Source organism: Amblyraja radiata, chromosome 5 (genome assembly GCF_010909765.2).
Source record: "Amblyraja radiata isolate CabotCenter1 chromosome 5, sAmbRad1.1.pri, whole genome shotgun sequence".
In the NCBI taxonomy this organism is placed as follows: Eukaryota; Metazoa; Chordata; class Chondrichthyes; order Rajiformes; family Rajidae; genus Amblyraja; species Amblyraja radiata.
Window position 1 is genome coordinate 58,935,976 of NC_045960.1, and position 26,998 is coordinate 58,962,973.

General features: G+C 41.2%; 1 protein-coding gene across 2 annotated transcripts; it reads right to left on the minus strand.

Annotated features, from left to right (window-relative positions):
* Positions 1–4,641: 4,641 nt before the first annotated feature.
* Positions 4,642–26,412, minus strand: slc25a27 (solute carrier family 25 member 27). Of its 2 annotated transcripts, XM_033021321.1 has the most exons (10): positions 26,348–26,412; positions 25,990–26,100; positions 24,526–24,705; positions 22,567–22,651; positions 20,820–20,942; positions 19,189–19,301; positions 13,021–13,105; positions 11,877–11,969; positions 5,513–5,615; positions 4,642–5,412 (listed from the first exon to the last, which is right to left on the minus strand). In XM_033021321.1, the coding sequence occupies exons 2-10, from the start codon at positions 26,054–26,056 to the stop codon at positions 5,341–5,343; spliced, it is 921 nt and encodes a 306-aa protein (XP_032877212.1). In that variant the 5' UTR covers positions 26,057–26,100; positions 26,348–26,412; the 3' UTR covers positions 4,642–5,340. The 2 variants fall into 2 exon arrangements, with proteins under 2 accessions (XP_032877212.1, XP_032877211.1); XM_033021320.1 differs by having other exon boundaries at positions 25,990–26,401.
* Between the last annotated feature and the right edge of the window lie 586 nt (positions 26,413–26,998).

The window sequence follows — 26,998 nt, forward strand, 5'->3', positions numbered from 1 at the left end:
TGGTTTAACGGGTGTTTAGCTGGAAAGTTATTTGAAGTATTGTCTTTAAGAAAAATAACAATTGGTTGCTAATTTTGAGCAATTTAGCTTTGGTCTTATTTTCTCATTTTAAGACACAATGTCCTGGTGGCACTTCTTTGTTGAGTTTGATTATAATGCTCTCTAATAAAATGGCCTTTTGAATATGCATTCTGAATAAACACAGGACATATGCGCACACCAGGCATCACCAGATTATAGACCCTGGGTGGACAAGCTTTAGTCATATAAATTGTTTGTAATGTGGAGCTTATTCATTGGTGACAGAAGTACAGTAGGAAGCAGGGTCTTGACCCAAAACATCACTTTCTCTCCAGAGATGCTGCCTGTCCTGCTGAGTTACTCCAGCTTTTTGTGTCTATCTTCAGTACATGTTGGAACACAAGAAAGCAGCAACTCTACCGCTGCACCACTGTGCTTCTTTAACAGTTCTTTAGGATCAATAATAATTTGGCTTCTCTTGTTCTATGGTCTTTTAGGTGGCTGATATGGACAATGTGCAATAAAAGATGCTTGAAGGAGCGGGTGGAAATTTATTATGGAGGTACTTTTCTGTCATTTATGCTGGGATTTGGTGTGTTCACAATGCATGGACTCAAGATCCTCAATTGTATCCCAAATACTCCTTCTCGATTTTAGGCTCAATTTTCCCGTAAGTGAATAAAAATTATAGTTTTTCTAAGGAGATCATAAGCATATCCACTAATTGTTGGATGAAGGGGCCCAAATCAAAACATCACCTTTTCATGTTCTCCAGGGATGCTGCCTGACATACTGAGTTATTCCAACACGTTGTGTCCTTTTCCATTTTTTTCCTCTCTCCACCTGGTAACCTATTATGAAAGAGGTTGAATTAAATCCGGATTGAACCTGGATTATTGGAACTAGGAGGTGGCAGCTCCACTAACAGTGCCATCAATTTCTGAAAGATTGGGAAAAGTGTTGGGGTGATAACACAGCTTAGTCAAACACCAATCTGCACTAAGGTTGAATCTTCTGAAAATTATTCAGTTAAATCACAGAAGACCCAAGGTGGACTTGAATTTCTAAGATCAATTTCAGCCAAATTGAGAAGACTACAGCATCTTTCAATTGATGGAGTCAAAATCTTTTGTGAGTGAGTTCAAAGAAGTCCATGCACAGAGGTTGTGGTTTTATGAATGAAGATGTCATCTGCTCATGGGGCCTCGTTTTTAACTAGACGCCATATATTTTCAAAGTCTTAATGGTTAGGTGTGGAGATGTGATGAAAGAATGGATTTGTTTATCTTTTTGTTTTACATATACACAAGTTCTCTTTTAAACACTTAACTATATTTACATAGAGACCGGGAGGTCTATACTCAATGTGCATTTTGACGCTGGACTCGTATTTAGCTTCTACCTGTTATTAATGTAATTCTGATCCCTATGTATCATTGTTATGTTTATCAATATTTTTTGTTTTGTTTTTGTTTTTGAAAAAAAACTAATAAAAAGATTTTGAAAGAAAGAATGGGTCGACTGGGCTCGCATTCACTGGAATTTAGAAGGATAAGAAGGAATCTTATAGAAACATATAAAATTCTTAAAGGATTGGACAGGCTAGATGCAGGAAAAATGTTCCCGATGTTGGGGGAGTCCAGAACCAGGGGTCACAGTTTAATAATAAGGGGTAGGCCATTTAGGACTGAGATGAGGAAAAACTTCTTCACCCAGTGAGTTGTGAATCTGTGGAATTCTCTGCCGCAGAAGGCAGCGGAGAACAATCCACTGGATGTTTTCAAGAGAGAGTTAGGTTTAGCACTTAGGGCTAAAAGAATCAAGGGATATGGGGAAAATAACAGGAACGGGGTACCGATTTTAGATGATCAGCCATGATCATATTGAATGGTGGTGCTGGCTCGAAGGGCCGAATGGCCTTCTCCTGCACCTATTTTTCTATATTTTTCAGGGGTAGCATGTTCCTATTAGGGTGAAGGGCAAGGCTGACAGGTTTAGGGTACTCTAGCTGATGAGAGATGTTGCGGTCCTGCACCTTTATGTTTCTATAAGACCAGATGGATATTTTGCATCACGGAATGGATTCAATGGCACTCTCAGTACGTTAAATGCTAGAGTCATAGAGATACACAGCATGGAAACAGGCCCTATGCCACAACCTGTCCACACCAACTAAGTTGGCATTCTGGCCTTGTCCCATTTCCCCCAATTCCTATAAACCTTTCGTATCTATATGTTTGTCTAAGTCTTTTGAAAATCCTTCTATAGCTTCCTTGCAGCTCATTTCAGATATGGACTAACTTCTGAGTGAAAAGATTGCCCCTGGGGTTTCTCTTAAATGGCTCCCCTCTCACCTTGAACCCATACCCTCCAGTTTTAGAATCCTCTAACTAGGAAAAATATTATTAGTGTTCACTTTATCCATGTCCACCATGATCTTGTATATTTTAATAAGTTCAGCACTCAACTTCCCACACTTGAAGGAGACTATCCCGTCTCACCCTGTAACTCAAGCCAGCAAGTCGAGGCACCATCGTGGTGAATCTCTTCTGTACCCTTTCCGTCCTAATAATATCCTTCCTGTACTTGAATGTCCAGAACTACACATGGTACACCAAGTGTGGTCTCACCATTGGACAGCTGCATTATGATGTCCCAACTATTGCACTCAACATCAAGTCGGAAAGAGAGTCAAAAGTATTTAATTGTCATATGTACCAAAACACAACAATGAAACACTTGCAACATTTGAAATGGCTAGCTCACCTTGGATCCATGTGATCTAAATTTCTAGACTAGTCTGCTATGCAGGACTTTATCAAATGCATTGCTAAAGTCCATATAGGTAACATCCGCTGCCCTGTCCTCATGGTGATCTCTTCAAAAACTCTCAGATTGTATGACACAATTTCTCGCACACAAAGCCATGCTGACCATCATTCCTTGCCTATACAAATGCTGGTAGATCCTGCCTCTCAGAATCCACTTCGACAACTTTCCCACCACTCCAGCACAATAGCTGTAGTTTCATGGCTTGTCCTTGCTGCCCTTCTAAAATAACGGTACAACATTAGCAAGCTCCAGTCTTAAAAAAACCTCATTCCATGGCTAGAGATGATAGATATCACTCCATCTCTCATGGCTCTACAGAAAGACAATGAATATATCAACGAATTATGGTCACTGATCCCAAAGTACTCCCCCACTGATATTTCAGTCACGTTACCTACCCCATTCCATAAGAGGTCCAGTGTTGCACCCTATCTCATAGGGCCCTCAATATTTTGATTAAGGAAGCTTTCTTGAACACATTTATCACATTCTACGAGGAGCCATGTCTGCGTTTAGTTTCCACAAGAAAGCTTATTAACAGGAAGGCATGGAGTATTTTAGCAATAACCATTAAAAAAGTTCCTCCAGTATTTGTTCTCTATTTGTTCTCTATTCCAGATTCCAGCATCTGTTGACTCTTATGTCTCCAGAGTATTATGGATTATCAATCTCTGGGTTTTTTTTAATGGTGGAATATTCAGGGCTTCTGTTGAATTAGAGATGTTAAACCCTGTCAGTTTGTCCATTGATACTGTTTCATCTGCTGAATAATACTAATATTTTCTCTATATTTCCTATTAAATAGTTATTTGAGTCTTCAGACGTGACCTTTTTGGTAAGTCACAATGCAAATGTTGTATTGTACTGTATTCAATTTATTGTCATGATCTCATAAGAGACAACGAAATGGATTTTCCTTACAGTCAAGTAACATAAAATAAATAATAAATAAATAAAATATATATTTTAAAAAGCACAAACACAGAAGTCCACGACACAACATAACCCCAGTCGCACCAAAGTTGAGGAAGGTACCATAGTCCAGCCAGCCTCCCTGCCGATCTTCCCAGATGTTTACCCGTGGTCGGGGCCTCCCGAGCACCCGCAGTCGCCGCCACGGGCTCTGGCCCTCACGCCGGGATGATGGAACACCGACGCTGAACCCCAACGGAGAACATCCTCAGCAGCCCGGACCTCCAGATCAGCCACCTCCCACCGGAGTCCACGGCTCCCGAGTCCACAGACCGAGTCGGGCGGAGTCGCAGGATTCCGCGATGTTGGTCAGCGCCGCCCGCGTTGGGAGCTCCGCGAACCACAGCTCCGCGATGTCGGTGCAGCAGGCCCAGCACTCCGGAGCTACAAACGAAGATCCCCAGTAAGGCATCGCCCGCCCCGCGATGTATCCATCGCTGCGCCGCCGCTGCTCGAGCTCTGGTCGGTCCCAGCAGGAAAGGCCGCGCCAATCCAGTAGGTAGGCCGCGGGGGTGGGGGGCGCGAGGACTAGGACTCGACTCGAATAATAGTCGCGTTCTCTCCAGGAAGCGACTGAAGGACGGAATCCCCCTTACCGTACCCTCTTCCCCCACATAAAGACATTAAAAAACCGCACAAAAAACGCACTTCAACATAACAAAAAAACAAAAAGATACCGGACTGAAGGCGGAGGCAGCTAGCACCAACGCCACCGGATGTTACCTTCTAGAAGGGTTGGAGAGTGAAGAGTTGGGAGTTCCCCAAAGCAACACTATTATCAAATATATTCTATGTGTTTGCTTACTATCCAGTTCATCATTTGATGCAATTAATAGTTTATTTGAATTCAGTCAAACAAATACACTTACATTCTAAGCTAGAGAAGTGTATAATAAACCACTTTTTAAATTGGACATATTTTAAAATAAAAAAATGGTGGTTTAACGGGTGTTTAGCTGGAAAGTTATTTGAAGTATTGTCTTTAAGAAAAATAACAATTGGTTGCTAATTTTGAGCAATTTAGCTTTGGTAGCACAATATTCGAACTTTTAAATAATTAAATGATGAAACAGCTCAAAATATCCAAAGCTAAACAACACTGAGTGAACTTAAAGAATTGATAAACTTTACACACCTGTTGGATAGTTCCAGAATTCTCTGTTGTATGGGGTTAAGGTTAGAACTAACTGCAATATTTCCATATGCATAACAAGCGCATGTGAAAGAGTTTCAACTTTATTTTCTATTTTCTGCCTCCGCTCCAATATCATGTTTACAAAGAGAAGTTATGAACAAGTTGTTCACAGAAGTTATGAACAAAAGACTAAGTGCTGGAGGAACTCAGAGGGTCAGGCAGTCTGAAGAAGGGTCCCGACTCAAAATGTTATCTGTCCATCCTCACCACGGATGCTGCCTGACTCGCCAAGTTCCTCCAGCACTTTGGGGTTTGCTCAAGATTCCAGCATCTGCAGTCTCTTGTGTCTTCACGGAAGTTATATTAGATTTGAATAAATGTCAAAATGAATTGATGCCTGTTAATTTTCTGATTTGTTCAAACGTGAGCCAAAATGTCATGGACCAAGGTGCCTGAAATAGAAATTAAAACCAAATCAATTGAATAATATACTTCCCACACAATTTTTTCTAAGAGAGTTTTTAGATGTTACATCAACATTTGAATATTTACCATTCTTGCCCAAGTTGGGAGAAACCCTTTGTACAATGACAATAATCCCTCTCTCTTTATTGTCTGCTTCAAGCAATCATACGTGGATATGTATAGTAAACCCCTAATAACAAAATAAAAATCAGAAGAAATAAGTGCGGTGAAGATTCCTGGGAGTCAATTCACAAAGGAAAATCTAATTACTTTTAAAAAGAGTATATTTCTACAGCACAATACATTTTCTTTGGTGTAGCAAGTATAGATGCATTTAAAAGGGACTGTATAAACACTTTGCATGTCAATCGTAACAAATTTATTTGGCCATACAAAAAAAGGCTAAATTGCTAAACACCAAATAAACATTTAGAGATTCTATGCCATGATAGAAAACTGTTGTTCTTTTCCACCTTTGTGGTGACACAAATATACAGTTAAGTTACAAAGGAAAACAGGCACTTTCGTTTTAATTTTATGAACTTTACAGGAATTTATTTTCCAAGGAGACACAAGAAGCTGCAGATGTTGGAATCTAGAGCAAAAAGCAAACTGTCGGAAAAATTCAGCGCACCAAGCAGCATCTTTGAAGATAAAGGGATGGTTGACATTTTGGGTTAAGACCTTGCATTAGAACTGAGAGTATAAATGGAAGATAGCCATTCTAAAAGGATGAGTTGAAGGGTGTTACAAGGGCTGGTAGATGATAAATAGAACCAGGTGAGGGAAGAGGGAACAGCGAGGCATGGTAGAAGGAAAGAAGAGACAAGCTGAAAGATGGTGTGGAACCTGGTAAAGGAGGGGAGGGAGGAATGATGGACAGATGAGCCAAGAGGGGGAGGGGGAGTTTAGAAACAGGCTGGGCACACAAAATGCTGGAGTAACTCAGCGGGACAGGCAGCATCTCTGGAGAGAAGGAATGGGTGACGTTTCGGGTCGAGACCCTACTTCAGACCTACGCTGTTGGATGATAGGAGAAAAGATACAAGGGAAAAAAATGGACAGATGGCAGAGACAGAATTTAGAAGTGCAGAAGTTAAAGCCTTGGGGAGTTTTCCAGGAGCGGGTCATTTAAAAACCAGTTGCTAAATTTGTAAATTAGCTAATTAGTTAATTAAATATAAACGTAAAATAAAATAAAGTAAAAAAGCAAATAAAAGTAGGGCTTGCTCTAAGGTGAGTGGCCTTGTTGAGGTGAAGTGCCTTGGCGAGTAAAGTGTGAGTTTGGCAATGAAGCTGAGGCTACACGATTCGAAATTTGTGACTTTTTGTCTACTGAAGAAATGGCAGGCAAGTTGGTACAGTATGTTTCCTGCAGGATGTGGGAAGTCAGGGACACCGCTGGTGCTTCTGACAACTACATCTGCAGCAGGTACACAAAAATGCTGGAGAAACTCAGCGGGTGCAGCAGCATCTATGGAGCGAAGGAAATAGGCAACGTTTCGGGCCGAAACCTTTCTTCAAACAGATGGGGGGTGGCGGGGAGAAGAAAGGAAAAAGGAGAAGGAGGAGCCCGAGGGCTGAGTGATGGGAGGAGATAGCCCGAGGGCTGAGGAAGGGGAGGAGACAGCAAGGGCTAACAAAATTGGGAGAATTCAATGTTCATGCCTGCAGGATGCAGACTCCCCAAACGGTATATGAGGTGCTATTCTTCCAATTTCCTGTGTTGCTCGCTCGCTCTGGCCATGGAGGAGACCCAGGACAGAGAGGTCGGATGGGGAATGGGAGGGGGAGTTGAAGTGCTGAGCCACCGGGAGGTCAGGTTGGTTCTTGCGGACCGAGCGGAGGTGTTCGGCGAAACGATCGCACAGAAATTGTGTCCAGGTGCAGCTCCTGAATGAACGTGTTGGGGAACTGGAGCAGCAGCTGGATGACCTCAGGGCCATCTGAGAAAACGAGAATGTCCTGGACAGGACCTACAGTGAGGTTGTCACACCAAGGATACTGGAAGAGCGAAGGTGGATGACTATGAGAAAGGGGAGTAACCGTGGAGTGCAGGAGACCCAGGTGGCTGTCTGTACCTAATGAAAACAGGTACACCCTCTTGGGAACTGTCGGGGCAGACGATGCTTCCAGTCCGAGCGGCAGACAGGTTGGTGGCTGCAATCCTAACGATGAGACTCGACCGGCAAGACTGACGTCGGGCAGAGCCATAGTGGTGGGTGACTCCATTGTCCGAGGTGCGGACAGGAGATTCTGTGGCGGCAGGCGAGATGCGAGGATGGTCTGTTGCCTCCCTGGTGCCAGGGTTCAAGATGTCTCTGACCGACTTCAGAACATCCTCGAGAGGGAAGGTGAGCAGCTGGAAGTGGTTGTGCATGTGGGCACAAATGACGTCGGGAAGAAGAGGAAGGAGTTTCTGCAATGTGAGTTTAGAGAGTTTGAAGAAGATTGAAAAGCAGGACTTCTAGAGTGGTTATCACTGGATTGCTTCCAGTACCTTGTGCTAGTGAGGAGAGGAACAGGGAGATAGGGAATCTGAATGTGTGGCTGAGGGGCTGGTGCAGGGAGCAGGGATTTAGATTTGTAGACCACTGGGATCTCTTCTGGGGTAGGGGTGACCTGTACAAAAGGGACGGGCTACACCTTAACTGGAGGGGGACCGATGTTCTGGCAGGCAGGTTTGGTAGGGATACACGGGTGGGTTTAAAGTAATAGCGGGGGAGGGGTGGGGGGGGGGGGGTTGACAAATTGGCAGTATAAGGATGGAGTTAAAGAAGTGAGTACAGGAAAAGTTACGAAAGACACCCAAATTAATGGGATGGAATGTTCTAAAAGGGATAAGAGAGTAAGGTCAGGTGAAATAGGAACCGGTGTGAGAGGGGAGGTGAATGCCAAATTAAAAGTGTTATATATGAATGTGTGAAGTATAAGAAATAAAGTGGATGAGCTTGAGGCTCAGTTAGAAATTAGTAAGTATGATGTTATGGGAATTACAGAGACATGGCTGCAAGAGGATCAGAACTGGGAACTGAATATTCAGAGGTATACATCCTATCGAAAAAGACAGGTGGGCAGAGTGGGTGGGGTGGCTCTGTTGTTAAGGAATGAAATTCACTCCCATGCGTGGGGTGAAATAGAATCAGAAGATGTAGAGTCATTATGGATGGAACTGAGAAATTGTAAGGATAAAAAGACCCTAATGGGAGTTATCTACAGCCTCCTAAACAATATCCTGGATATAGGGTGCAAGTTGCATCAGGAGTTAAAATTGTCATGTAACAAAGCTAATGCAACGTTGGTTATGAGAGATTTCAAAATGCAGGTAGACTGGGAAAATCAGGTTGGTACTGGACCCCAAGAAAGGGAGTTTGTAGAGTTCCTCCGAAGATTAATTATTTGAGCAGCTTGTACTGGAGCCTACCAGGGAGATGGCAATTCTGGATTTAGTGTTGTGTAATGAACCGGATTTGATAAGGGAACTCGAGGTAAAGGAACCATTAGGAGGTAGTGACCATAATATGATGTTTCTAATCTGCAATTTGAGAGGGAGAAGTTAAAATCGGAAGTATCAGTATTGCAGTTGAACAAAGGGGACTATGGAGGTATGAGGGAGAAGCTGGCCAAAGTTGGCTGGAAAGGGACCCAAGCAGGGATGACGGTGCAACAGCAATGGCAGGTATTTCTGGGAATAATCCAGAAGATGCAGGATTATTTAATTCCAAAAAGGAATAAAGATTCTAAGGGGAGTAAGAGGCGACCGTGGCTGACAAGGGAAGTCAAGGACAGTATAAAAATAGAAGAGAAGGCATATTGCATAGCAAAGATGAGTGGGAACCCAGAGGATTGGGAAACTTTTAAAGATCAACAGAAGGTAACTAAAAAGGCAATACTGGGAGAAAAGATGAAGTACGAAGGTAAGGTAGCGAAGAATATAATGAATGAATGAATAAATAAGTTTATTGGCCAAGTATTCACATACAAGGAAATTGCCTTGGTGCTTTGCCCACAAGTGACAACATGACATACAGTGACAGTGAGAAATGACACATCAAACATTGAACATTAATAATAAAACATTATCGGTTAAACATGTGAATTACATAAAATACAAGAGCAAAAGGAGGCTACAGATTTTTGGTTATTGAGTAGAACTACTCGTGGAAAAAAAGGAGGATCGTAAAAGTTTCTTTAGGTATGTGAAGAGGAAAAATATAGTTAAGACAAATGTGGGCCCCTTTATTTTATTCATTTATTTATTCAATTCTTTATTTCGAACAGAATAAAAAATAAAAAGCAAGTATGAAACAGCATACAAAACAACAACAAAAACAAAACAAGAATATTTATAAAGTGTCATAAACAATATTTATAAATAAATGAATCGTATGTGTCCGAAAAGGAGCAGGAAGAAGCCAAAGCTTGAAGATAGAAACAGGTGAATTTATTATGGAGAACAAGGAAATGGCAGACGAGTTGAACAGGTACTTTGGTTCTGTCTTAACTAGGGAAGACACAAACAATCTCCCAGATGTACTAGGGGACAGAGGACCAAGGGTGATGGAGGAACTGAAGGAAATCCACATTAGTCAGGAAATGGTGTTGGGTAGACTGATGGGACTGAAGGCTGATAAATCCCCAGCACCTGATGGTCTGCATTCCAGGGTACTCAAGGAGATGGCTCTAGAAATCGTGGATGCATTGGTGATCACTTTCCAATGTTCTATAGATTCTGGATCAGTTCCTGTGGATTGGAGGGTAGCTAAGAAAGGAAGGAGGGAGAGAGAAAGAAAGCAGGGAATTATAGACCAGTTAGCCTGACATCAGTGGTGGGGAAGATGCTGGAGTCGATTATCAAAGATGTAATAGCGGCGCATTTGGATAGCAGTAACAGGATCGGTCCAAGTCACCATAGATTTACGAAGGGGAAATCATGCTTGACAATTTTTTTGAGGATGTAACAAGTAAAATGGACAAGGGAGAGCCAGTGGATGTAGTGTACCTGGACTTTCAGAAAGCCTTTGATAAGGTCCCACATTGGAGATTGTAGGCAAAATGAGAGCACATGGTATTGGGGGTAGGGTGTTGACATGGATAGAAAATTGGTTAGCAGACAGGAAACAAAGAGTAGGGATTAACGGGTCCCTTTCAGAATGGGAGGCAGTGACTAGCTGGGTGCCGCACGGCTCGGTGCTGGGACCGCAGCTATTTACAATACATATTAATGATTTACATGAAGGAATTAAAAATAACATTAGCAAATTTGCAGATGACACAAGTGTTCACAATTTGCAGTGTGAACTGTGAAGAGGATGTATTAGGATGCAGGGTGACTTGGACAGGTTGGGTGAGTGGACATATGTATGGCAGATGCAGTATAATGTGGAAAAATGTGAGGTTAGTTGGTGACATGAACGGGAATGCAGATTATTATCTGAATGGTGTCAGGTTTGGAAAAGAGGAAGTACAAGGAGACCTGGGTGTCCTTGTACATCAGTAACTGAAAGTAAGCATGCAAGTACAACAGGCAGTTAAGAAAGCTAATGGCATGTTGACCTTCATAACAAGAAGAGTTGAGTTTAGGAAAAAATAGGTCCTTCTGCAGTCATACAGGGCCCTGGTGAGACCACACCTGCAGTATTGTGTGCAGTTCTGGTCTCCTAATTTGAGGAAGGATATTCTTGCTATTAAGGGAGTACAGCGTAGGTTCACGAGGTTAATTCCCGGAATGCCGGGGCTGTCATATGATGAAAGAGTGCAGCGACTGGCCTTGTATTCATTGGAATTTAGAAAGATGAGAGGGGATCTTACAGAAACATATACAATTATGTACACGCTAGATACAGGAAAAATGTTCCTGATGTTGGGGGAGTCCAGAACCAGGGTCCACAGTTTAAGAATAAGGGGTAAGCCATTAAGAACTGAGATGAGGAGAAACTTTTCACACAGAGAGTTGTGAATCTGTGGAATTCTCTGCCTCAAAAGGCAGTGGAGGCCGATTCACTGGATATATTAAAAAAATAGTTAGATAGAGCTCTTATGGCTAGGTGAATCAGGGGGTATGAGGAGAAGGCAGGAATGGGGTACTGATTGTGGATGATCAGCCATGATCACATTGAATGCTGGCTCGAAGGGACGAATGGCCTACTCCTGCACCTATTGTCTTTGTATCTATGCATTTATGTACTTTGGCAGGAGATGAACATAAATCTCTGAGTTTTGTGAAAACTGGCTTTCTACATGGCTACAGAATGAAAACTAAACAATAGTACTATAATTATATATCCATAATCTCATTTCCAAACTTTATGGCAAGCACATAAATCATCAGCAAAATTTGTGGTTTCTAACATTATCTGATCTTTAAAGATTCTCTTCCACAGACAAGCACCACCCGTCTACAATAGAAATGTATTTGCATCTGAACAGAAGTTCAATTTATCACACTAACCTTCCTTGTTTATCTCTTGTCTGATTCATGATTCTGGTTTTAATGACATCTGCAGGGGTTCCCATGGTAGCAGCAACTAGTCCTGCACAAATGCTGAGTAGAGGTTTTCATTAACATTAACATTTTCATTAACATTAAATACCACATATTTTAATAGCAAACAAAAACTGAAAAAAAAAAATCTAAGGAGGACCATCACATTGTGCCATTTTCCATTTGGGCAGCATGGTGGCACAGCTGACAGTGCTGCCATCTCACTGCGCCAGAGACCCAGGTTCAATCCTGATTTTGGGTGCTGTATGTATGGAGTTTGCACATTCCCCATGACTGCGCGAGTTACATCCAGGTGCTCTGGTTTCTTCCTACATCCCAAAGGCATTCAGGTTTGTAGGTTAATTGGCCCCTGCAAAGTTGCCCCTTCTGTGCAGGGAGTGGATACAAAAGTGGGGTAACACAGAACTGGTGTGAATGGGTGATCAATGGTCGGCATGGACTTGGTGGGCTGTTTCCATGTTTTATCTTTCAATGAATTACCTTTATATTTCTTTAAAATTTAGCGCAGGAAGGGATATGGCATCAGATAATTTAACATGAGAGAAATGTACCGACAATTACCAGCATTTGCGACGATAATTGAAAGAATCAGGACTGAACCAAATTTGCAATATAATTTATAATCAAATGGGTTGTTATGAAAAAATTGCCTATTTTAGACATATTTTGAGAATATCAAGAAACAGTACTTCAACCCATCTTGATCCACAATCCTGTATAGCAACCCAAGTTTCTAGCTGTACATTGTATAAAGGTGAATAAAATGATGGAATAATTTTGGAAACAGGGGAAGACTGTCAGCATACCTACAAATAAGGAGAAGATTGGGACATTTCTGACCCGAGTTTTCTTAACCGTTTAATAGAGCCACAGCTGATCTGACTGTAATCTCACACTTTCCAATTATCCCAGTAAATTTAAGGAGCACAGGGTCCTAGTGAGTCAACGGGTGTGCAGAAATTTGGATCTTGTCAGTCAGATGCAAAACTATGGGCATTTCCAACAAATGGGATAGCGGAATAGTGAACTTTTAGTGTACTTACGTAACTCTATAAAAGTGGTTAATTAGGTAAAGAGTCAGTACAGGTACCTTGATAAACCATGGCATAAGCTACTATCCTTCAGAGTTGTGTTTCGTAGTAAGAAGTGTTTGACCATGTCGTAGGTAGTTAAATCTAAAAACAAAGCCCCATTAAAATAGAATAGCAAAATTAAATGACAGTTTGATCAGTGCTGTGTATACTCATAATCAAGAGATATTGAGATCAAGGAGGTGGTGGTGTTGGATATCATGAAGGGAATTTATTAAGATGGATAAAGAGGATGAGGGGTGACCTTTTGCTGCTTATAAAATCATTAGTGGCATAGATAAGATGAATAGCCAGTCTATTTCCCGGGGGGGGATCTAAAGCTGGAGGGTATAGAGTTTAAGGTGATTGGGGAAAGATTTGAAAAGGACCCGATAGGCAACTTTTTCACACAGGGTGATGCATTATTGAAATGTTCTGCCATGGGAAGTGGAAGAGGTGGATACAATTACATTTAGCACACACTTAGAACGTACATGGATAAGAAACGTTTGGAAGGCTATTGGGTCAGGTGCAGGCAAGTGTTACTAGTTTGGATAGGCAACTTGGTCGGCATTGACAAGTTGGGCCAAAGAGCCATTTCTGTAGTGTATCGGTTCATGACAATTACACCAAAATTCCTTGGAAGAACCTGAAGGAATTTACTTCAAATTCATCAGTACATCGGTCTGAAAAAGGGTCTCGACCCAAAACATCACCCATTCCTTCTCTCCAGAGATGCTGCCTGTCCCGCTGAGTTACTCCAGCTTTTTGTGTCTATCATCAGTATATTAGTTTTGGTGATTTATCTTTTGTTCACAAAATTAATAGTAGCTAGCTAAATATAAAGATTCAATGATAGGAACAACTTTAGTGATTCAAACTATAAAGAACTCTCAGTTCAATACTTTAAGCCTATTTCAAATTTTTTTTAAATAAGTTGTCAAATCTAAATTATCATCCCTATTAAAGTTCTGGATTGGACCTTTTGCATATAATTTCTTTATTATGATAATTCTAGCTCACAAAAAAAAACGATCCTGCCACTTCTTTCCACATTAAATTGCTTTCCAACATTAAAAATAATGTTATTTGAAATATATCCTTACTGCAAAGATCCAACATAAATAATAATTTTATTAAAGTTTCCAGCAATTAACGTTTCATTTTCTTCAAAGTACAAGTTAAAGTAAGTAAAATTTAGATAAGTTTCAGGCACACTAGAACAAATTCTAGAACAAATTGATATAATTGCATCAGGTGAGAAGGTCCCAACACAACTCTGTATCCAACACATCAGTCGATGACATTTAGGCCACCTCCAATGTGATCCCACCACCCGTCATCCCAACACACTTCCACCATCCGCAGAGACCGCTCATTCCGCAACTCTTTTGTTTACTCATCCCTTCCTACTCAAACCGCCCCCACCTTATATACATTTCCCCTGCAATCACAGGAGATGTACGGTATACCTCCTCCCTCACATCGATCCAGGGACCCCAGCAGTCCTTCCAGATGAGATAGAGGTTTACCTCTAACCTCTTCTACTGTACATCAACGAGATGTCCAGTAGAATAGACTCAGCGACTGTTTTGCTGAACACTAAGGCCAACTGGATCGCCCATTTATTAACCATTTCAACACCGATTCCCATATTAACTTTTCTATCCTGGGCCTCTTCCATTGCCACAGTGAGGCAATACGCAAACTGGAGGAACAGCACCTCATATTCCACTCAGGTAGCTTACGAGTAAGTAATGGTATGAACATTGAATTCACCAATTTTTGGTAACAAAACGATCCCCTCCTTCTCTCTCCCCCTTCCCTGTTCCCCCCCTCCCACTCCCCCCCCCCCCCCCCTTGGACTCTCACCCATTTATCCCTTCTCCCTGTCCCCTTCTGCCTATATTTGCAATACTTTTACTTCTAGCCTTCTCAAACATCTTTGGTCTTCTTATCTCTGGCCTTCGTCCAATCATCTGCCTATCAAAACAAATCCTCAATTGTATCTACCTATCACTTGCCCTCGCCTTTTTCAGCTTTCTTTCCTCCTCCACCATATTAGTCTGAAGAAGAATCCTGCTGAGTTTTCTTTTTATTTTATAAATAAGCATCTGTAGTTCCTTGTTGTTCCCTTCAACCCAGATGGTCTAAACACTGACATAAAATCGAATTGAGAGCAGTTTTTGGCCCCATATCTGAGGAAGGATGGGCAGGCGTTGGAGTGGGTCCTGAGGAGGTTTATGCGAATGATCCCGGGGATGATTGGGTTATCGTATGATGAGCGGTTGACTGCACTGGGCCTCTACTCACTGGAGTTTAGAGGATGAAGGGGAACCTCATTGAGACCTATCAAATAGTGAAAGACCTAGATAGAGTCGATGTGGAGAGGATATTGCCTCTTGTAGGAGGGTCAAGGACTGAGAGGTCACACTCAGACTAAAAGCAGATATCTTTAGGAAGATGAGGCGGAATTTCTTTAGTAGGAGGGTGGTGAATGTGTGGAATTCATTGCTACAGGTGGCTGTGAAGGCCAAGTTATTGTTTTCGTAAAGCTGAGATACCAGATTCTTGATTAGTAAGAGTGTCAAAGGTTATGGGGAGAAGGAAGGAGAATGGGGTTGTGACGTAAAGGAAGATCAGCCCTGATTGAATGGGAGAGTAGACTCCGTGGGCTGAATGGCCTAGTCCTGCTCCTGTGAACTAAAGGTATTTGACTGCAGAATTGTGTACATTTGATAACTGCATATTATTGCAACATAATTCTGGCAAAGTTAGACAACTTAATTCCCATCAGATCAAGTATTTCCTCTAACATTTTGAATCATATACCAATATAGCTGAAAACTGAGGAAAACATTATTTCACTCTCACTGCTGCATGTCAAGTTAAAATCAATCTTATTTGTATGAAAAGTATAAAAAATTTAAACTTGTACAAAATGCCTTCATTTTGCAAACTGGCCTCAGAGTGTCTGTGAAGTGAATTTTACTTCACCCTGAAGACATTTTGAAAGGAGTGATTTACATACAGAAGGTGCAGGATCAGTTTATTCCAAAGAGGAAGAAAGATTCCAAGGGGAGTAAGGGGCGACCGTGGCTGACAAGGGAAGTCAGGGACAGTATAAAAATAAACAAGAAGGAGTATAACATAGCAAAGATGAGCGGAAAGCCAGAGGATTGGGTAACTTTTAGAGAGCAACTGAAGATAACTAAAAAGGCATTATGGGGAGGAAAAATGAGGTACGAAGGTAAGCTAGCCAAGAATATAAAGGAGGATAGTAAAAGCTTCTTTAGGTATGTGAAGAGGAAAAAATAGTTAAGACCAAAGTTGGACCATTGAAGACTGAAAAAGGTGAATTTATTATGGGGAACAAGGAAATGGCAGACCAGTTGAACAGGTTCTTTGGAACCGTCTTCACTAAGGAGGACACAAACAATCTACCTGATGTACTAGTGGCCAGAGGATCTAGGGTGATGGAGGAACTGAAGGAAATGCACATCAGGCAGGAAATGGTGTTGGGTAGACTGACGGGACTGAAGACTGATAAATACCCAGGGCCTGATGGTCTGCATCCCAGGGCACTTAAGGAGGTGGCACTGGAAATCATGGACGCATTGGTGATCATTTTCCAATATTCTATAGATTCAGGATCAGTTCCTGTGGATTGGAGGAGAGCTAATGTTATCCCACTTTTTAAGAAAGGCAGGAGAGAGAATTATAGACCAGTTAGCCTGACATCGGTGGTGGGGAAGATGCTGGAGTCAATTATAAAAGATGAAATAGCTGCACATTTGGATAGCAGTAGCAAGATCGGTCCGAGTCAGCATGGATTTACCAAGGGGAAATCATGCTTGACTAATCTTCTGGAATTTTTTGAGGATGTAACTAGGAAAATGAACAAGGGCGAGCCAGTGGATGTGGTGTACCTGGACTTTCAGAAAGCATTTGAAAAGGTCCCACATAGGAGATTAGTGGGCAAAATTAGAGCACATGGTATTGGGGGTAGGGTGCTGACATGGATAGAAAACTGGTTGGCAGACAGGAAACAAAGAATAGGGATTAACGGGTCCCTTTCAGAATGGCAGGCAGTGACGAGTGAGGTACTGCAAGGCTTGGTGCTGGGACCACAGCTATTTACAATATACATTAATGATCTAGATGAAGGGATTAAAAGTAGGTCATAGGTAGGTCGTGATGCTAGTCGTAGGTAGTCGTAGGTGGTCGGAGGCAGTCGAACGTAATAGCTCCGGGGTGAAAAAAAGGTCAGTAGAAAAAAAAGGTTATTTAAACAGCAGAACGTCACCTCTGTCACTCCAAGGCATGTTCATTTGTAGCTGGAGTGTTTTTTGGAGAGGAGACTTGTGTTTTAGAGATGGCACCAAAAAGGCAGCAGGGGGAGGGCACATCCCTAAAAAAAACCTGCCATGCAGGTGTTGCCCACCCAAGAGGGGAGTGGCAGGAGGTGATGCCACAGCAGGTAATAGTGCAGGAGGAGGTAGCCCTGCATGAGAGACCCCTGGAGGAGGAGACGAGGGTGGTAGTGTATGTCCCCACCACCGCCCCATCCTTCACTGCCTCATTTGAAGGCAGCAAAGCAGCCCTTTCTCCTGTGTCTGACAAAGCATCAGAGGCAGATGCCCCATTGGTGGTGAGGGAGGGCTGGAGGAAGCTTATGCCCTACACCTTTACCAGGCAGCAGGAGGGGGACCTTGAGGAATGGTTCCAGCAGAATGCCATCCTGTACGAAAAAGGAAAATGAGGGGTACAGGGACAGGGACAAGAATGACATGCTTGCCATCCACTGCCCCACATGTGTGCTTAAAGTTCCATCTTTTGTCAAAGTCCAGCACCACTCTCTTCCAGTCATCTGGTGTACTGGGACAGCCCATCACATCATCTCTATTCACCCAATGAGACTTCTTCTTGTGCTTCCTCTTCACCTTTGCTCTTCCCCTTCTGCCTTTCTTAAAATGCTGCTGAAGCAAAAGAGCTACTGCAAACAGCAGTAAAATGTACATGGTCGAAGCCAGTCTTCAACATGGTCAAAGGACATCTGCTTCATAGTCGTGGGAGGCCTTCAACATAGTCGTAGGAGGTCGTACACATAGTCGTGGATGGTCGTAGGAGGTCGTAGGTTACCGCGACCTTGATTTTTATTTAGGTCGTTTAAGGTCGTCAGAGGTCGCGAATTAGGTTGTGAAAGTGGGACTGGCTTAACAAGAGGAGTTGAGTATAGGAGCAAATAGGTCCTTCTGCAGTTGTACAGGGCCCTAGTGAGACCACACCTGGAGTATTGTGTGAAGTTTTGGTCTCCAAATTTGTGGAAGGACATTCTTGCTAATGAGGGAGTGCAGCGTAGGATTAATTCCCAGGATGGCGGGACTGTCATATGTTGATAGAATGGAGCGGCTGGACTCTGGAATTTAGAGGGATGAGAGGGAACCATATTGAAACATATAAGATTGTTAAGGGTTTGGACACGCTAGAGGCAGGAAACATGTTCCCGATGTTGGGGGAATCCAGAACCAGGGGCCACAGTTTAAGAATAAGGGTAAGCCATTTAGTACGGAGATGAGAAAAAACTTTTTCACACAGAGAGTTGTGAGTGTGGAATTCTCTGCCTCAGAAGGTGGTGGAGGCTGGTTCTCTGGATGCTTTCAAGAGAGAGTTAGATAGAGCTCTTAAAGATAGTGGAGTCAGCCGATATGGGGAGAAGGCAGGAACAGGGTACTGATTGTGGATCATCAGCTATGATCACATTGAATGGCGGTGCTGGCTAGAAGGGCGGAATGGCCTAATCCTGCACCTATTGTCTATTAAAAATCCAAGTACTTTAGCAGATTGTTCTTTATAATTATACACAATATACTGTAAGAAATAATGCTGTAGCTTACATTACATAATTTGGAAACACAGGTCTACATTAAAACATAACATCTGCAAAGCATCAACATCTGCAAATTTTGTGCACAATTATCAACCTAAAGTAATCTCTTGCCTTGGTGTTAATCATCACTTGCTTAACTCATTTTTAAATGAACATAATTAGATTTCTGGATTCCAGCCATTCCATCTATACCATTTCAAACTCTATCGACATCAACTATGAAAGAAATCTTTGGCTTTGTGGTAATTATATTATTAACACATCTAATACTTTGGATAAAATGCATTTTTCAGATTACCTCCCAGACTGACTAACGCAGCTCTCTGCACGTTTGGTATCCAACCTGCCCATAATCCTCTGATTCCACCCTCGGACAAAATTTTGACGAAAGCATGGTAGACTCCGTGGATTCTAGAAACAAGATTATATATTACTATCGGATTCAAACTCAAACAGCAGAAAATAAAAAATTTAACATTTATGACCATGCACCAAAGTACATCAAATTGCTTTGCCTTGAAGCCTCCAAATCTTAGCTCCACATCTACTTAAATACCCTCTCCTTTTCCTTATTCATTCAAATGGCATTGATGTTCTTTTAGTGCGCATCCTTAATGAATTGTTATAGCCCTTATGGTGGAGGTATTACTGTGAGCAGTTTGTAGGGTTCTGAATCTAGATCAGCACCAAGAAGGCATTCTTGTTTGTTTCCAAGTCAGATTGATGCATGACTTGCTGGATGCTTGCAGGTGGAGGTATTCCAATGTATCCATTACCTTTGTCCTTTTAGATATACCAATGGGTGTTGTTAAAGAAGTAATGGCAAGTTGACATGGAGCATTTTGTAGATAGAATATGTTGAATTCACCGCTGGTGGTGGTGAATTCAATGTTTGCATTATTCTAAGGAACTCAACCCCAGTCCCTCTGTTGAGTTTCCACTCCAGCAGACTCGTTTTTTCAAATGATTCTTGAAATCTAAAGATACTTAAAATAAGTATCAAGTAAGGACTTCCACCTGACGTCTTTTGCATTACCTTAAGATCTTCTGAGGTCAAGGAGACTACAAGAGTATTCGCAATACCAACAATTGTAGAGACATTTGTCGACACTGGGCATAATTGAGTTTCCTAGACTGAAATCGGTGAATTTTTTTAAAATGTCAAAAGATATGGGGTCATGGAAGGTAAACATTGTTGATACTGGTCAGCCATGATGTAGCTGAATTGCTTGGTAGGCTCAAGAATACCTGCATGAACTGACCAAATATATGATTTATCAAGTGTGTAGGAAGGAACTGCAGATGCTGGTTTAAACCGAAGATAGTCACGAAATAATGGGTCAGACAGCATCTCTGGAGAAAATATTGTCAGGCTTAAATGGGTTCAGAAAAGATTTACGAGGAGGTTGCCAGGACTACAGGGGGCGAGCTATAGGGAGAGGTTGAGTAGGCTGTGTCTCTATTCCATGGAGCGCAGGAGGATGATGGGTGATCTTATAGAGGTATACAAAATCATGAGAGGAATAGATCGGGTAGATGCATAGAGTCTCTTGCCCAGAGCAGGGGAATTGAGGACCAGAGGACAAGGTGAAGGGGAAAAGATTTCATAGGAACCCGAGGGGTAACTTTATCACACAAAGGGTGGTGGGTGTATGGAACAAGCTGCCAGAGGAGGTAATTGAGGCTGGGACTATCCCATTGTTTAACAAACAGTTAGACAGGTACATGGAGAGGACAGGTTTGGAGGGATATGGACCAAGCGTAGGCATGTGGGACTAGTGCAAGTTGGGCCGAAGGGCCTGTTTCCACACCGTATCATTCTATGACTCTAAAAGGTGACGTCACCTATTCTTTTTCTCCAGGGATACTGTCTGACCTGCTGAGGTACTCCAGGTTTATGTGTCTATATGATTTATCAATATGTCTCACCTTGGAGGTTTTCCTTCCAGCCTTCTTCTCCCTTCCATTTGCATCTGAACTTTCACCAGATCTGTTGGGCTTGCAAAAAATTGACCAAGGGCACCAGACGACATTCCTCCTAATACAGCTTTCCTGGCCAAAGTAGACACAAATAAAACATATAATTGATATTTTGTTGTTTTAATCTTTCACTATTTCATTAGTTCAAAGAACAATTGACTATCAATTGACCTCTTCAGGATGGAATACCTCGCTTTCAGTTTTGACTTTAAATGCCTGCAGCACCAATGCATAAAGCACTCCACTGCAATGGACTAGCTAAGAGGTTCCATAGTCCTCTGTGCCACACCATCAGCCAGTCCCAGCTGATCATTTGTACATCTAATACTTTTGTGAACAAATGTACTTTTTTTTATGACTAGTCACGATGTAACACTTCCTTATGCCTGCCAAACAAATACAATACTTCACAAGATCTGCTAAAGCTGCAATCAGTTTGCAAGAGGTGTGATGTTTTAAAAAAAGACAAATTACTTATGTTGCCATTTATGATCTTGGGTTTCCCAAGGGGTTTGGTTCCTTTGAAGTTTAGCCACAGTTTTGTGGAAATGTGACAATCAAATTAGGTAGGGCATGGTACAACAAGCAGTCATATCATAATGACCAGGTTTATGAGTTTGATAGGTCATGTGGAGTCAAATTTCACAATCCTACCTGAAAGGAAATTATTTATTTGCAGTTAATTATCTTTCAGGCTTAATTGCCAGAAATGACTTAAATGAGTCACAGCCAAGGGCTAAACTATTGAAATCTCTGTGTATAATCTGTTATAAATAATAGGCTTTAGCCTGATTTTATTGCAGCAGGAATCTAATGGTGCATAACAACCTTTAATACATTTTTATTGATGAGAATTAATAAGAACAGTGAGGAAAACACGGTATATGGAACTTGAATGAACAGTGCTACAATCAATTAAAGAATCAATCAAAGTGAAGAATTATGAAATTGCACAGGAGTTGAGAAGTCAAATTAAGCGCACAAAGAAATAAAACCCAGATTTGTAGAGTGAAAATACAGAAACCATAGAAGTTCCTTTTAATTTTTTTTAAACCAAATATTTTTTCAATGTTTAAATATTCATTCCCAATGGAATGAGTGAGTATTTGTAAGGTAACTTTTAGCTAAACAGAGATTAACTGCAGAGATTTAATACATCTTAAACAGTGTACTTGGGCGGAAACGTGATAATCTATGTGAGTTTTTGCCTGCTACGTAAATATTGCAACTTCAGAATTATCAATGTTTTTTACTTGTGAGCTAGACAACAAAATGCTTCTTTTGTGATATCAATAGAAATGCCACAACTTCACACAACAAATGTAACTGCATATCTTCCCTCCACCTTCACTCTGCTCAAAGATAATACACTCTATCTGCATAAATTACAGGAGGGCACTCGATTTTCACAGCAAAGTTTAGGCCTATTAGATTCTCTACCTGCAATAAATTATAATTTATTTTGAAATATATTACATCTCATATTAATTGATTTCGCTTATTTTGTTTATAATCTTATATAGCTTTTCACACTTGTTTGCTTGCATATGTGCTCAAGCTGATCTAATTGAGCTTCCCCTGAAATCTCAAACTAGGGCCATAAATGATAAAGGATACATATAAAGAATTTTAGTCAACTAAGAAATAGAACTGAATCAGGCTTATAATTTAATGTCATAACAATCTTCACATTTACCACAATGGGAAGTAGCCATCAGCATTCCTTTTAAGTAGTGATTCACGAAGCTGTTCATATGCAACCATCCGTACACTGGAATACACTGGTATGCAACATGGAAATGAAAGGATATCAGCAAGAATAAAGATCATGTTCATAAAGGAAGCACAAAAAATTATTTATTTTAAAGCTTTCTGCATATATGTTTATCAAAAAGCACACAAAATAAAAATATTCATCCACTAGACTCAGTTCTTGCGACTCACAACTTAGAACTCTTGGAGTTGAGATTTTGGACAGCATGCTGATAAGTCTCTGCTAATTCCCAAACCAAGGATTATGAGTCACAGACATTGTTTCCCTTATTTCTCCTAACAGATGCCGATGCCTAGCTGACACGTGCACCAACCCTCATCATAGCTGGGATCGAGATTGACTGTGGGAGAATTTATATCCACAATGGCTTCACGGTAATCAGCACCTGTGCCTTATAGCTCTGGGGCCCAGTGTTCAATCCTGACCATTGGTGTTGTCTATGTAGAATTTGCACATTCTCCCTGCGGCTGCATGGATTTCCTCCTACATTGCAAAAGGTGCACGTTGGTAGGTTAACTGCCTGCCTTAAACTGTCTATAGCGTGTAGGTTTATGGTAGAATATGGGAGGTGGGGGGAAAGCTACAATGGAGAATAAAATAAGATTAGTGTAAAAATAGGTGCTTGATGGTCAGTGCAGATTTGATGGGCGAAGGGCACGTTTCTCTATAGCTGTTCACTGTACCTCGATACACGTGACAACTAAACTGAGAATCTCTCGGACTCTTTAAAATCCTATACTTCATGGTACTGGATATAAGCAATTTATCTTCTTGCCATAACTTTGATGTCAATTATTAGATTTTAATACACCATTCAAAGATTCCTTACAATTAATCTTACATAAGCTTATTTTCCTCATCAGATGCACAAATCATCTAACCAGTATTTTGCATTTAAGCCAATTAATCCAAACTGATTTGTTATGTTATATTTGCATTGCAACCTAATTCCAACAAAATATATGTTTTAATTTTTGTATTTTGTAGGAAGGTTGTTTTTAAATTTTAAAAAGGTAAAGTGTATGTACTTATTTGAAATATAATCAATGTAAATTATGTGTGTGCTTCACTTTCTCTCCACACCATACCAAATATTGGTTTATGTAAAAGGTTTCTTCCACATCACTAATATTCATAGATACAGACAGTAAAACCTCTATACCCTTCCATCAACATATTTAAGTGCAGGAGCAATCCACGTTGGAGAGCTTTCAGAGGAAAAAATAGTCAGACAAAATATCTTTATAAACACAAGTATGTTTGAGAGATTAGTAAAATTGGAATAGCAGTGAATCCATTGCCAATGTCTAATTAGTTACCCCGATTTTCACTACTTTGTTAATTTGGTAACTGGATTATACACCATAGCTGAAACAGGCAGAAATCTGGTGACATTGGAATCTCTTATTCAAAAGCTGGATATGAACCATATATTTTTTGCTTTTAAAACTTGGCAAGGTGTCCTTGACAGTACATCTGCTTTTTGGCATGGTATGTACATTTTATCAAAATATTTCTTTAGAAGTTCAGTTCAGTTTAGTTTATTGTCATGTGTACCGAGGTACAGTGAAAAACTGTTTGTCAAAATGTTTTATGTACAAAATCATTCCGTGACCACATAATAGGACGCATTATAAAAGTAAATAGCTGCTATCTGCACAGGAAATCTGATTTTCCGAGAGAAACCTAGGCCTTTTCGCAATGGCGTAGCAAATGATGGCACATGAGAAAACAAACACGCAACTCAACATTTCTAACAGTTATGGATAATCAAAGAGAAACTTAAACAAGAACAGGTAAGGTACAACAGAATTAAAATGTCTATTTCCTAATAATTAAAACACAACAAAGTAAAAGTGTTCAATCTAGTAAGACAATCACCTATATGTCTGTAGATGGCAGGAGTAACACCTTGCCACAGCTTGAACACACCCTCTTCTTTAACTATTCCAATTGCTGTCTTCACCATTCCCCTGTAAGGCTTCGCTGTTTCATAGAATCGGTCGACCGCTTCCCCTTGAATTTGAAGTCTTGTTTTAGTCAAATCGAGAGGAAAGGTTACTAAGAAAAAAAAGTACATTGCAAATCAGTCAAGTATGGGTCACTGAATGTTATTTTGTTTAAAAATTCTATGAAACATAACCCTGGATCTATACAGTTAACAAGAATATCATCAAATATTCAGATGCCTGCTTTATATTTATGGGCAATGTTTTCATTTGACATGCATCTAATAGACCTCAATATTTGGCATATCACTCCCAATGTTAACTATAGGAGCATTGACAAATTCATAACTGAATCATGTATCAAGGTCACTATTTATCAACCTGGCTGCTCAACACCCGGCTTGAGATCTAACCATTCCTTTGGTTTATGTTTCATTCGCAAGAAGAGCATTTATCAAATAGCGAACACTGCTCTCTTTAATACTCTGATATCTTTCATAAGTGTCCAGGTTTTTGTTTTAATTAAAGTTTGCCTTTGTCTTCTTCTGACTACTAGTTTTAAGTATTTTCTTAAAATTTAGATTTCTTAATTTTCCATATATGGCATAACTTACAAGATGTAGTAAAAAGGTCATAAGTTTGTTGACATCATTTCTAATCTACATGTATGTTGGTTTTCTTTCACAGTGGAGGTACTTAGACAGTTATCCCGGAATTGATCCGTCGTTGATAGGAAAGGATTGGACCTTCATTTGTTCAGGTTGACTTGTTTGTCCCTTACTCACAGAATGTATCTAGTAACTGTTTTGACCGTAACCAAATACTCCACAAATCCTGAGCCTTACCTGTAGGGAGAGGTTGGGCAGCCTAGGACTTTTTATTTATTGGCGTGCAAGAGGCTAAGAGGTGGATAAAATCATGAGAGCAATTGATAGGGTGAATGCACAATGTGCACTCCAGGAGGAGATAATCAAGAAGCCGAGGACATTGGTTTAAGGAGAAAGTTTTATTAGAGATCTGAGGGGCAACTTTTCACTCCAGAGGGTGTTGGGTGTATGGAATAAGTTGCCAGAGGAGGTGCAGGGAGGTAACACTTAAAATATACTTGAACATGTACAGAGGCACGTTTTAGAGGGATAGAGGTCAAATGGAAACAAATGGGACAAGCATAACTTGGGCATCTTTGTCAACATTGATGAGTTGGGCTGAAAGGCATGTTCCATGCTGTATGACTCAAATCGCTCCGCCGTTGAACGGTGTGTGGGCAGAAAGAATGAAATTGAAATTGTTACAATGAGTTGATCCGACAATCTGGATTGTCAATAAAAATACACCATATCAAGCTACAAACTGAAAAGTTGTGTTCCTTGGCGATAAAACATAAAAAATGTAGCACCTGTTTCTGCTATAGTGGCGGCGCAGGCAGTCAGCACGAACTTGGTTGGCAGGGAATGCGAGCTCATTGCACTGGGAGAGCCCGGGGCTCAGGCACCGTGGGAGCGGCGACCTACAATATATGAAGACAGGAAATTAACAGTTCACATTGCATGCGCTGACAGGCAAAACAATGGCATATCGCTGTCTCCAGGGGAAAAAAACACAGCTTGCAAACAGGCGTGAGAGGTAAAGTGTGCAAGGCCCCGGTGTAAGGGTCAGAGTGTGCAGTGGGGGCGGTGCTGAAGCCCGGAGAAGCTGCTCAGCAAAGATACTATCTTTGGATCATAGAGCGGAGGTCTATGATCTTTGCTGCTCACTATCTCAGCTGCGGGGAAGAACCAGGACAGCGAGCCGCCGCCGCCGGGAGGGGAGGGGGCGAGGGTGACAGCTGCGGATTGCACGATAGTTGCCTGGGTTTCCGTTCAATTCTTTCGATGCGAAGAGAGAGGGGGCAACTGCAAGATCTGCTTGCTCCGAGTCATCTGCAAATCTTATACAAATACAACGAGGGGCAGCCGGATTGCACGCAAACAGCTTGGTTTTCGGTTCAACTCGTTCGGTCCAGAGAAGGCTGGTCATCTTGCACCCAGTCGCCTGCTAATTTTGTCCAGTTCAAACGAGAGGCAACTCATTGGGTTAAAAATATTCAGATAACAAAATTCAGGTGGCTGCAAAATTGAAAGCATCAAAGGCATGTTTCAACATGGGCTTTAAAAAGTTATTTTTGATAGCTTTAATATTTTGAAATATATTTAAAACATGGATAAATGTGGTGTTATCTACTTTGGTGGCAAGAACAGGAAGGCAGATTATTATCTGAATGGTCCGATTAGAAAAAGGGAAGGCGCACCGAGGCCTGGGTTTGCTTGTATCAGTCACTGAAAGTAAGCATGCAGATACAGCAGGCAGTGAAGAAAGCTAATGGCATGTTGCCCTTCATAAGCAAGTTTGGTATTCCGACTCTGCAT

Bases quoted from the DNA above. Each gene is read 5' to 3' on its own strand.
- slc25a27 (XM_033021321.1), bottom strand. From the start codon at position 26,056: ATGAGCTCGCATTCCCTGCCAACCAAGTTCGTGCTGACTGCCTGCGCC. The intron at 24,706-25,989 runs GTGCTACATTTT...TTTTTTTCTTAG, and splicing joins CGCCACTATAGCAGAAACAG to TAACCTTTCCTCTCGATTTG. The intron at 22,652-24,525 runs GTGATTGTCTTA...GTTGCATACCAG, and splicing joins TGCCATCTACAGACATATAG to TGTATTCCAGTGTACGGATG.